Raw genomic sequence first — 13,334 nt, forward strand, 5'->3', positions numbered from 1 at the left:
AGGAAGGAGGGACTTCCGGAAAGAAGCAGGAAGCAGCCAAAGAATACCATTCTGGAGACATGCAAGAAGGACAGAAGAGAGGAGGAAAGAAGGATCCCATCCTGGCATCTATCTAAGTGTCAGACCTGCTGCCCCCTGCAGGTATTCTGTGTCTTCTGCCTTCTCTGTACACAAGACATTGTATTTCCAACAATAGCTGCACCAGTGCTACTGCCTAGACTCATCTGACTTTTTCTACAATCTACCACTATACAAAGTACAAAAGAGATATATGGTAGAGGCCATTTTGTCTTGGTAGTTTTTGTCTAAATAATGACCACTGAATATCAACAAGATATTCAATTTGAAGCATGAAAATATATGTTTTGCTTTTAAAGTACAAGTAGCATCAATTGTGGCTCAGGTCAAAACAGCATTGCACGTGCACTTGAGTCACTGAGTATTTGATGTGTTGCCTGGGTCAGAAGGGGCTGACACCCCCTCCGAAGCATCCTTCAGGAGGCCCCACCAGGCCTCAGACTAGAGAGAAGAGTTAGCAGCAGCTTAGGTCTTCTTCCTCTCTTCTACAGCCCTCCCCTCTAGCAGGTTAGCTGGCAGGAGGGCTAGCATGTCCTCCTAGGCCCGAGGTCCTTGCCTTTATGAGGGAGACTCCCTGGATTATGCCAGACTATTCTTCTTCCTAACTCTCTGAGGGATGCCTCATCCTCCTGAGTTGATTGGCCGGAGCTATGGCCAGTTGGTTGTGGTTGAGGCAGGCTGGCCTCCAAGCCTGCCCTACACATTCACCTCTCCCCCGCTAGCTGATGCTGGCACATTAAGGTTCAGGGCTGTCCTGTGGACTAGTTGTTCTTCCCTCACCTGGCTGTGATGAGTTGGGAGTGCCACTGGCCTCTTGTGCAGGCCTGGATGAAAAATAATTCATTACTGTTTTCTAACATCTATACGTATCTGAAGTCTGATGTTTTATCAATAGAACGTTCTCTCGTCGATTTCAATAAAGTTTCAGAATATTAGAAAAAAATATTATTCCTGGGTTGTATATTGCACCATTATATATGATTTCTGCAACTAGTGATCCAGACATTTGCCAACAATAGTTCTTCCACATTCTGGAAAGGAGTTCCAGGAAACCACCCACTAGAAATAGTTAGGGTTACAAATAGAACCTTCAATCTGTATTCCTTTCTTAATGTGAAGGCTAGTAGCAGTTGTGAAGGAAATTTAGACAGAGGAAAGAACACAGAAATGACAGTTTAACAACTCTATCCATTGCATTATTGCAACAATGAAATCTGGAACTCCTTGTAGTTACGTTAATCAATGCTGAAGATTCTCACATATTGCATTATTTTGCCCTAAAGCCTAGTTCTCATTAATTTGGTAAACCTGTTACCCCAAAAGGTCTTCTTAATTAATTAAAGGAATTAGCATTAAGGAGGCAGCAAGAACGGGTAACAGGGATTCTCCACCTACGTCTACAGGGATTATTCCTTATAGGACTGTCAAATGAATCAGGCAGATGTTCAATAGAAAGGGGTTTTTTATTAAGGAAAAATAAAAGGCAAACATACAGGAAATCACACACAGCATGCATACAAGGCTAACTAGGAAAATCAGGAAAGAAAGTGGGAAAAAGCAGTTCAGTAAGAGTGATAATTACCAGATAGGAAGGGTCCGTGGAGGAAGCTGCAAAAAGCACCAGCGTTTCATGGCAAGAAGAGTCTTAAGCGAACTTGAGGGTGGGTGTATGGATCTAGAACACACACACAGAGCTAATCATCACGGCAACACCGTGAGGTCAGTTGGGCGGAGAGTGTGCAACTGACTCAAGGCTACCCAGAAAACTTCCAAGGCAGAGTGAGGATTTAAATCTGGGACTCCAGATTGTAGTCCAACACACTAACCACTACGGCACACTGGCCTGTATTCACTGCTTGAACATTTTTCATACTGGGGTCCAGGGACCCTGGGTGGTTGGGGAACGACAGAATCTGCATCCCCCTCTTTCAAAAGGAAGGAGGTTGTGGAGCTGTTGCTGGTGCTTGCAGTCTCCCTAATAGACATGGGCAGGAACCAAAAAAAAATTTAATGAACCAGCGGTTCATGGTTCAGTGCTGCTGATGAACCCGAACTAACGAACCGAAATGAACATTTCTCGCTGACCAACCGGTTCGTGGTTCGTGGGCGTCGGAATGGCCCTCGTTGCACTTAGAGAGCCCATATTCCCAGGGAGTGTTTAGCAGGCTCTCCTCCAGCCAGCAACCAAGTTTGGTCAAGATTGCAATAGGGATCTTGGAGTTATACCCTCTCCAATCTGAGGCCCCCAGGAAACTCCCATTCGATACAATTAGAGCCACCAGTTGACACTGGTCCAGTGTACTAGGGGTTGGCCATCAGAACTGCCTATCAGGGTTTGCAGGGATGAGATTGGAGTGCCCATGGCTACAGAACACCCCCCCCTTCCCCCTTCCTCCCCCTGGGTGTCTTCTCCCATGTAACCAATTGTAACCAATTTGCAGCTCCATGGTTGGAAGGAAGACCTGCCGATCAATGTAAGCTGGGCTTCGATTCGGGTTTCCAGGGCGACAGTAGGACAGAAGGAGTGCATTCCCCCAACTCCGTTTCCAAGGGAATTGATTGATGGTGCCTGACTGCCTGGCTTCACGAACCGCAGGCGAACGCAACGAACTGGGCTTCAAACGAATGCTGGTTTGTTGGCCATGGACCCTCACGAACCGCCAGTTCATGAACAGATGATCAGGCATTTCGTGGGGTTTTTTGGTTTGTAATGCGGTTCGTGCCCATATCTACTCCCTAACTTCCACCTAGAGCATTCATTGGTCATTGGAAACTGATAATTCAGCCAGATTAGTATATATGTAAAGACTCCAGTAGTACTTTTAAGACTAACCAACTTTATTGTAGCATCAGATGCACAGCTCTTCATCAGAGACCTGTGGTTCTCGAAAGCTTATGCTACAATGAAGTTGATTAGTCTTAAAGGTGCTACTGGACTCTTTTCTGTTTTGCTAACACGGCTAACTCCTCTGGGTCTATTAGGATATATGAGATTCAGGATTTTCTGATTTTAAAAGCTGCAGGGAATTCCAAATTTCAGTGGAGAAATAAAGCAGGGGAAGGAGGTGTTTATCTTTCTCCTCTGTTCCAGTTTCCTAGTCTAAATCTCCTCCTCAACTACTGCTTGCCCATAGAAGTAGTTTTAATGTAATTGTCCTAATAACTCCCAATATAAAATTACATAGGCTTTGGCTCTATTTTCCAATGCAAAAGATTTCAGCACTCAGAGATGCCAGTCTCCATCCATACACAATATTAGCTAATTACAACTGAATACTGGAAGTTCATGTTATGTGTAATGCTGGTCTACTTATATTCTTGTGAGCAGCTCTGATAATATTTCAGGTTCATTCCCTTCAACTGGCCTTCAGCCTTGTTGTCTTCCGTGAAAGTCCTTCCAATCACAAGGTGAGATTCATTAGGACTTGGGTCAGGTCCTTCTGAGTTGTGGCCCTATAGAATCAGTTATCCTCCAAGACCTAGTCCTTTAGGCCATGTATTGACAACACAGGAGAGAAGGAAGGCAGCACGGTAAAGCCTGATCTCTGAAAGCAGGGTCCGTACTTGGATAGGGGACCACCAAGGAAGAGTCTGAAGAGAAAGGCAATGGCAAACCACCTCTGCTTCTTACTTGCCTTGAAAGCCTCTTGCTGGGGTCATTATAAGTCGGTTGTGACTTGACTTGACATATGTAAATATTGACAACACAAACATGGCGAGCACTGGTGAGGGAGAAAGGAAGCTTTGGGGGCCCCACAAAAATTTTAATCAAATTGGGTATTCTCTGGTTCCTAGTCTGTGGTAGTCTGTTCTAGCCTGTACAGGAGATACTAAATAAACTGAAAATGCATATGTCGCTGCACAGTGGACAAAGTTACAAGTAGAAACTTATTACAGAAGATCAGGGATAAATTTATTTCAGATAGCCTTTATTGTAATTCTAGCATAATAAACGCAAATGAAGCATGGATATAAAAGAAAACAGAAAAAATGCAAGCAGCATTTAGTATCCATTTAAAGAAAGTTGGGGGAGAAAGTCTTTAATGAAAAACACACAAAAATGTGTTTAATTTGCAGAGGAGTGTCATTATAAATTCCCTTAGATGCAATATTTATCACTTTACCATCTGCCTGATGCAAATCCATTTCAATCCAGTAACACTAGCGTTGTGGAGAAGCACTCAGTGTCGAGGAGATCAGAAATGGAAAGTTAATCCAGTTAATTTTTGTGGCTGTATATGTAATGACTGTGTTTATTCTAATGCAGAATATTTAAACTGCAGAGGAAGGCAATGGCGAACCACCCTCTGCCCATCTCTTGCCTTGAAAACCCCACGAGGTGGAACTTCATGGAATCTCCCTGAGTTGGCGGCAACTCGCCGGCACACTTTATGTTACCTTATATTTGTACTGAAGGTTAGAAGACAAACACTGCTGTTTGGGCTCTTCTGTTTACAAGGTTTATTTATGAGTTCAGCAGAATGCAGCATACTCACTGCTATACCTGGAGACTCCCCTTTTCTCCCTGCCTAGATGCTACTGGCCCCCTTCTGCACATCAGTGAGGGAGATCCTCTTGCAGAAATCTAGTTTCACATGGGGATAATGCTCACTGAATCTTGCCTGTCATCTGGCTGCCTGTTTGTGTTACCAAAAGCAGTTATGAGGGAAATTTAGTAGCACAAGAAAGAAAACAGCTAGGGAGAAAGAGGTGAGGTGTGGTGCCTTCTGGCTGGTCTTTGGCTGAAAAAGAACAAAGCATTGACGCTTCCAGTGTCATGCAAAACAAACACTAATAAATATTTCTTTCTCATTCTGCAACAAATCACCAAACTTAGTTGGTTTCCACTTTGCTTACAGATTCCCCTAAATGTTTACCAGAAATATTATAAAATTCTACCAATTCTTGGTCCCTGCTCTTAGGAGGACAGTTCAGTTTCATACCATCTTGTTAGAGGTTTGTGAGGACAGTTCTGAGCCTTTAAGAAAGTTAGCAGAGCATTTAACAAAATAATGAAAGGCACACACTTTGTTCCATTAAAAAAAGGTAAAGGTAGTCCCCTGTGCAAGCACCGAGTCATTACTGACCCATGGGGGGACGTCGCATCATGACGTTTTCTTGGCAGACTTTTTGTTACGGGGTGGTTTGCCATTGACTTCTCCAGTCATCTACACTTTACCCCCAGGAAACTGGGTACTCATTTTACCAACCTCGGAAGGATGGAAGGCTGAGTCAACCTTGAGCTGGCTACCTGAACTCAGCTTCCTCCAGGATCAAACTCAGGTCATGAGCAGAGTTTGGGCTGCAGCACAGTGAAATAATTCCTACACAGTTTGTGGCATCAACTTGCAGGCTTTTAGCTCTGTAGGTCATTTAACCTTTCAGTAGGTATCTCGGCTGGTGAGAGTTTTGTTTTTCTCCTTCTTAAAAGGATACCAGGATATGCAAAGAACACACTGTTTTTTACCCAGTACTCCCTGGATTGCACAGAGAGGATTTGAATCTTACCATACTTTGAACATTACTTCCTTGCACTTAACATGAAACAGCATTGAAATTAGGTCACCTCAATCAAATGAATACAAATGATGTTCTGATAAATAATTTTTATTGGCATTTCGTTTTCATCTGCTCTCTATTCCCATCAGCTAGCATTGCAACCGTATTAAATGCACCAATTAAAAGGCACCAAATGGAAAACTAATTCATTCTTAGCAAAGAAAACATTAAAAATAATTATGTGCCATCCTTAACCAACATACACTATGTTTAGGGTTTGCACAAACAACTAAGAAAAATGCTGTGACCAATTTCCATAACAGGGTTAGAATGCCAATTGCAGGTTTTTCTAACAATAGGGAATAACTATCAAGGCAAATAGTCAATAGGTAAATATACCGTTAAAGTATCATACTGTAGGAAGAGACCAAAAAATCAAGGAGATCATAGGCACACATGATCTAGGCACACATAATTCTCCTGTCAACAATGTACCACTGGTTTCTCCTTTTTTTTCAAGTGAAACTACTCTATCCATTTTTGTTTTTACACCTATTATCTTTCTTTAGAGACTAGCTGCAATAGCTTTCCATTATCTCTATTTCCATCATTCAGACAACTATTCCTCTCCACTGAATGAACACTAATCTCTACTGATATCAAGAGGAAATCAGCTTCATGTTATCTAAAGCAGTCCTGTGAACGACACTTTTTGGACAGACTGAAAAAAATCTAGTTCTTTCATTTGACCCTTGAGCTTAACAGAACATTTTTGTTCTGGCATTTGGCAATGCAACAAAATCAATAAAAGTTAGGAGGGAAAAAACTGAATTCTTAAATTCATCTGTTGTTTCTCTCTCCACATCCGCAAATAAAATAGCTTAAAATAGTAAAATAACTACAGTAAGTAACACAGCTAGCTAGTTAACACCATCTAAAATATTCACATTATTCCCTGTTTGCATGGCAACCAACATCAGGATTTAGAGATGATTACAACCAAGTTTTCTGCATCGTAAGAAAAGACTATGGGGCATGACCCTTGCTTCAATTTGCTTCCAGCTGCAAGACTGTCCCTTACTTTAGTTTGATTTGGGTAATTCTCTGGTGTGATGTTGGTCCTCACAGGGAACAATGGAGAGTGGCTGGTCAGCCTGCTTAGGGGACACTGGGGCTTGGGGGGGCATCAGCTTGGTTCTTTGGTCAGTTTGGTTTTGTTGGACTATCTGGTGCGAAGCTTGCATTTGGCAACCTTGGTGCATATGTTTCTGAAACTTGGACTTTCCCCCCCACAATAGGGGCTGCGGGTACCATCTCTGGAGGGCCATAAAGTGCCTCCTGGGGTCCAATATCCCTGAAACTTGGAATGTATTTAGAGGACCATCAAGATTAGGTCCCCTGAAAAATTGGTGGGTTTTGCTTGCAAAATGCCACCTCCACGCCCTGGGATAGCCTCCCAGACAGTCCCCATAGGGAATAATGGAGATTGAAAAGTAGCTGGGGGCATCTTCTTTGGGATGTCATAAAATGGCCCTCCAGGGTCCAGGCACCTTGAAACTTGGGGAGAGGGGGGGCGGTTAAAGGACAATCACGATTAGGCACCCTGCAAATTTGCTCTGTATTACCAAACTGAACTAGGGAATCAATTCGGTATTTGGGGAATGCCACATTTTTTCAGTATTACCAAACCAAATTTACTGATTTTTTAAAATTTGCATACCCCTAATGTATGCCCTGAAAACTGCCTGATGTTAGATTAAAAAGTTTAAGCCTATTCCAGTTTCCAATTCACAATATGTCTTTCTGAAGCTGTCACCTTGTAAAAATGCCATGCTATATATAATACGAAACATCAGTTCTATATTTATGTTCCTAAAGTAGAAGTGCTCCATTTAGCAGCAATTGGGAGCATATTGGCAGCTACATTATTGTAACTGGACAGTTTTCAATTGTTCAGCTTACACTGAAAAAATATTTCTTGTGACATTCTGACTCATCCCCATCCTACTGATGTTTAGTGGACTGTCGTGAACAAGATGGAAAATATTTTTTAAAGTCTGCACATAAATTCTAAACTCTAAGAACCTGTTACGTGTAATGAGAAAACATATTCTAATATGTCACCCATGACATTTTGAAGTAACATTGGTAAAAATTCCCAAAGCAAACATCAAGTCGTAACTTTGCATTATGGCCAAGTATCATGAAATGGTGTGCAAGCTTTTGAGTTCCCCAGAACTCTTCATCAAGTTAGTTGTTAAGCTCTGAATAACTTTCTTCCCCACTCATTTTTTGTATTAAAAATAGTGGAATGCTACTATAATATACGTCACATATGTATGTGTGTGTATTTGACACAGATTCATAGATGAGCTATGAAATGCTGAAATGTAATTGATATTCTGTAAGCAGAGACAGAGAGTGTGAGAGAGAGTGTGTGTGTGTGAGAGAGAGAGATGTCGTTTCTTTTGATGTTCTCCCCACTTAGCCCAAGTCCCAGATTCCCAACAGGTAAAGATTTGCCAATATTCTGTATGCGCAAATGTCCTGAAAAAAAACCTTGGCTGTAAAACAAGAAGGATAAAATGTCAGTGGTAAAATGTATTCTGAAATATTTTCTGAGTACTGGGAAGCTAACAGTCCGTTTTTAGCCAAGTAATTTGTTCCCTCATTTCACCTTTGACTAGAGAACATGCATTCTGAAAAGCCACATGTCAAAAAGAGATGGGAAAGTGAAACAGATTTTTAGCAATAATTTATCTGAAACACAAATAATTATTGCTTCTATAACTAACTACTGAAGACATTCTCTGTATATTAGGCTCACTGAATCAAGCAAAGCTTGTGTACATTCATCCAGTCACGGACTTGACACTGACAGCTCTTATGAGATTTCCAAATTAACTGCCACAAATTTTTTCATTCTGTGACCTCAATCTTGTCTGACCAAAGGAAATTCATATGAACATATGAAACCTTGTATATCATCTCAAGATCTATCACTGTCAAGAGACAGCATGCTTAAAGTGGAGCAGGATGGTACAGTTTTTATCTCAGGCATTATTCAGATGTAACCCTTTTCAATATCTTAACCATGGTTGCAAGCTTATGAGTGCCACATGGGTTGATGCTTCCTCCTTCCTGCATGAATGTTCCCCTCACAGCATTTACCATGTTGCAGGACACAGCTACACTGAAGTTAATGTTAACCATGGTTACTTTTAACCAGGGTTTCTGAATTAACTTCAAACCTTGGTTTCAGTTTCAAGTTTAAAGCTATCCATGATTTGTGCATACATGTTACCACTACACTATAGTTACTGCTGTAAAAAATAGATGGGGCAATTGTACAAGAAATAAGAGGCAAATGTGTGAGATGGGAGACCATTATATCTGCTCTGTAATAGAGACTCTGCCCTTATTGATACATTTAATAGTACTGTTATTCTACCATACAGACAGCCTGAAGTTTGAACCAAGCCCTTCATGTGAGTGTGGCAGCCATAGTCCACATGATCTCTCCTTACTGTTTAGAAAGAAGAAATCATGTAAGGTGGAATTCTACACTGTCAGGTTCTCTTACAGAGGCAGTATAATCTATATGCTGGCAGTAAGGGCTCATCCACTATGCTACTGCAGCATTAATGTATGAACTCTTGCTACGACACTTAAAGACAAATAATACTCATCTCAGTTCTGGCTTACATCAAATCCTTAATTTCGGAGAGTCCACCTACATGATTTATCCAGGCAAATGCTTTCATCCAAGTTGATAGCCATGATGGTACAACCCACAAGCAACTCACCAAACAAGAAAATCCATGCCATCAGCAGATGATAAAATGATTTCCTTTACCTTATAGCAGTGATACGCACTCAGTAGCTCAGAAGCCACGTGTGGTTCTATGACATGCCACACCTGAGCTCACTTCCTCAATGTGGCCCTGCCCCGAGGGGCTTGTGGCTCGAAGGTGATTCCCACCTTGAAATAGCCACCGTTGGAGGAACCGGTAATCTGTGCACCTCCCTGAGGTGCAGGCCTCATGCCAAGAATGAAAGTAAATGTGCCTGTTTTGTTTGATGGTAACTGAAAGATGGGGCTGTCCGTGAGCTACAGACAGAGTACCAATGCTCTAAACTATCAATACAAATACCTCATCTTTCAAATTTTCCCAAGCTTTCCATCCACTAATCAAACTCATCAACTTTTCCTGGTCTTCCCTTATAGCCCTCCTTTATAGCACTAGTAGCTTTATCTTTCTTTCTTTTTTTTGGCTCACCTTCCTTTCTTTCAACAGAGAATTTTCAAATGTGTTCACAGCTATCCTCATCATTTAAATGAAGTGTTCTGGGGATGTACAACCCTTTATGGTTATTTAGGGAGAAATTCTAGGACTACTAGGAAGTAAGTTCCACAGTATTCAGTGGGGCTCACTCCCAAGAAAGGGTCCTTAGGATTGCAGCCTTAGAGTGGAAATTCCCATTACTAAGTACCTAGGGATGCTCAAGTGAACCTCATTTCACATGTCTCTTCTCCAACTTTCCATGCATTAGCACAGTCACACTTCAATTTGCTCTGTGTGAATAAATTCACACAGTTGATATCAGTTCCTCCTCAACTGCTAAAAGTATCCCAGTTTCCCCCACCTCCCCATCCATTCATTGAAATGCAGATCTTTTCTTGACACTTTCTCACACCTTAAAGACATGCAAATTGGCAAGTCAAAGGAGCCTACAGTAATTGTTCTCATAGCGAAGGACTCACTTGCAGATGAAAGTGGCATTCATGTGCCCCAAGCAAGAACAGACTGCACATGAATTAAGGACTACACATAAAATCCTACACTTAAGCAACCCCAGGTAATTCACATGTATTTCCACTCTTAGTTGAGCTACTATTTTATAGCCTTTGGTTTTAGACTTTAACATTACATCATTGAAGAAACACAATGTTTAAAGGGTAGAAACTTACCTTGCCTTTGACCTTTATGGACTTGGTATACATCAAGTACTTTAAGCACAGAGAAAGAGAAAGTAAGGAAGAAAATTACTTTTCATTGGTCTTGGAATTTTTCTTCATGAACAGGCATTATTGCTTTGGTAGCATGAAATGCAAATGTTTGGAATTGCTTACAGAAATGCAAGAAAAGCTTACTTTGTGATTTGGTAGTCAGTTTCGTACAGAATATATGATTCATACGGAGAAACAACCTGGTTTGAATCTCATTTAAACATTCGTAACTTTGATTGGATTGTAATTTGGTTGTATTTATTTCCTCAAACGCTAAGTTAAGGGAGACAAACTCAAACTACAGTACAAATTTATCACTAGAGAATGTCCACCTTCTATCCAGGTCTGAAGTTTCATACTCTCAAGGCACATGAAAATTAAGATCACAAAACACCAGGCAAATAATTTTCGGTTTTGGCCACTGAATACCAAATCAGTCGCACCATGTATGTTGCGATGGAAGCCTTCATATTCTTCCCCAAAAGAGAAAGTCTGCACCAGACATTGCTCCAGTAAGAAATATTAGAATGATTGTCATGTGTTTATAGAAGCTATACACAAACAGTGCACATCATGAACAACATGTTGCAAAAAATTAAATAAACAATACATTTGGTATTAAAATAAAACACTGAAGTGATGTGAAGAACAGGAACACAACACAGAATTCTGTAAATCAATATATTTTGTACATATCTGCATGCTTTCCACCCTCAATTTGTATACTTTATTTTGAATTCTGATGCCTCCATCAAGCCAAAATTAAGCACTTTAAATTCACATTATTTCAATGGAAAAGTTAAATATGTATTTTATTCACTCTTGTTGAAATCAGTGGGATTGTAAAGTGCTTTGCTGAGCGGTGGTGAGTGGTTACAGAATTTAGAATTTTAGCTTTTGGCTTTTATGAAGTACAAATTAATACAACAAAAGTTTTGTTATTTAGTGTTCATGGGCAATAGGGGTTGCTGGTTAATCAAAGGTGTCAGATACTCAAGTGTATTGCTCTGTTCTACACCCTACCCTGAGGAATCTGCAGTAATCAAACCTGGGAATGACATGGTGACATTCCCGTGCCTGGAAGGCATCTTCACCTCTCCTGAGCCATGGAACCATTCCACACAGCAGGCAGACAAGTGGGTCAGCTACTCGGAGTCCTCCAGCACAGCTGGCTCCTGACAGCTGAAGTAGAGGGGGAAGAAGACACCCAAGGATGATGTCAGCTGGCAGCACCAGCAGTCAGAAGCCCAGCAATAGCCAGAGGCACTAAGCTGACCAGTTACGGAGCTGGAGAAGATGCAGAGGTATGGTGGCTGAGTGGGAGGAGCTGCCCTCTGAATAATGCCAATTTACTGAGAATTTGGGATGATCAAGTTACTAGAGAACAAAATTTTTACTCTACCAAGAATAGAAACAGGTATAAGTGATGGAAAGTGTCTTCAGTCAAAGCGAGTATAACAGTTCTGAAAGTTATAACATTTCAAAGACACCGCCTTTGTATTTTCAGTCACATTATTCTAAACAAGAACGGGAGAAATGAAGGTTATGATTCTCAGAATTCTGTGCCAGATACTGTCAAACCCTGTGCAAAATTCCATAGGTGCAGATTAACGAAAAATGACTGGATGATTCTGCCTTTAGGACTTCAGTATTCTGGAATTTTGACTGCCAGCATCGAATTAATCAAAATCTCATCACTCGTGTCTCATGAGTATGTCACTGTGTAAATCTGTGCAGAAACAAATTGGGAACTTCGTGACTGTCACATAACTCACCAGAATGTCCCACAGCACTGCAACTCCTCAGGCCTATTTTCAATAAAAAAAAAGCAAACTCTAAACAGTTTGAAAGCAAGTACAAAAGGACAATATTGTTCTGCATGCTTTAAATATGTGTAGGAATTGTGGAGTAGGAGAAGGGAACAGTGAGGATTTCTTCAAAGCCTGTAAGATCTTTTCCCTCATGGCAAAACAACCCCAAGGTCAGTTCCCTTAGATCTGCTAAGGAAACAGCATGGATGGGCTTTGGAAGACCTGAAAGACACACAGTGGTCATTAGACTGTGCAGATTTATGCTAGTTACGAGTACTGGGCTATAAAATCCAAAGGCCTAAATTGTAATCATAACCAAAAGTGAAATGTTTGAGGGAGCTTTTAAGGGCCCAGTTACATGTTACTGATTCTTCCATGTTTATTTTCAGTGATGGTTTTTCTCTTTTATAAATTCATATTTCAAGATTTGTTTCCAAGACCACAATTGCCAACTTTCAGAGTCAACTTCTTTCAAATTGTACTAATCTAATACTAATAATATCTTCACCTTGTGCCACTATCATATACCAAACTGTTAAAGAGCAAATGTTACAGAGGCTTACTTGTAAAAATTCAAGCTTGAACAGCTAACCATGAACATTATTAGTTTTAGCAGTTATCTGTCAAATATTTATTCCATAGTTTTTCCAAGAACTTGCAGTTCACGGCTCCTGTTTTACCCTCCCTATCAACCCCATGAAATCAGTTTGGCTAAGAAACAGTGTCAGGTCCAGTGACCTACATGGCCACGTGGGTATTTAAACCAGTCTCTTCAGTCCCATTCTAACACTCCTGCCACTGCACTATAAGCATTTCATATGTGCTTTGTGTACTTAAATAGAAAGACAAGAAACACAAAAAACAAAACGAACATTAAATAATTTACGAATTTTACTATTGATTCAATTTTTCTGTAAAATAAAAGGCTATTAATA

The 13,334-nt window shown here is 40.8% G+C and overlaps 1 protein-coding gene across 1 annotated transcript in view; it reads right to left on the reverse strand.

The window, feature by feature from the left end:
- The window catches only part of CNTN1 (contactin 1), a 233,015-nt gene that overhangs the window by 100,526 nt on the left and 119,155 nt on the right, over positions 1-13,334 (reverse strand). The window contains exons 3-4 of the mRNA XM_054987779.1: positions 12,364-12,396; positions 10,550-10,588 (exon numbers count right to left, since the gene is read on the reverse strand). Coding sequence (XP_054843754.1) covers positions 10,550-10,588; positions 12,364-12,396 — 72 coding nt within the window. The remainder of the gene's footprint in view (positions 1-10,549; positions 10,589-12,363; positions 12,397-13,334) is intronic.

This window comes from Eublepharis macularius, chromosome 9 (genome assembly GCF_028583425.1).
Source record: "Eublepharis macularius isolate TG4126 chromosome 9, MPM_Emac_v1.0, whole genome shotgun sequence".
Lineage (NCBI taxonomy): Eukaryota > Metazoa > Chordata > Lepidosauria > Squamata > Eublepharidae > Eublepharis > Eublepharis macularius.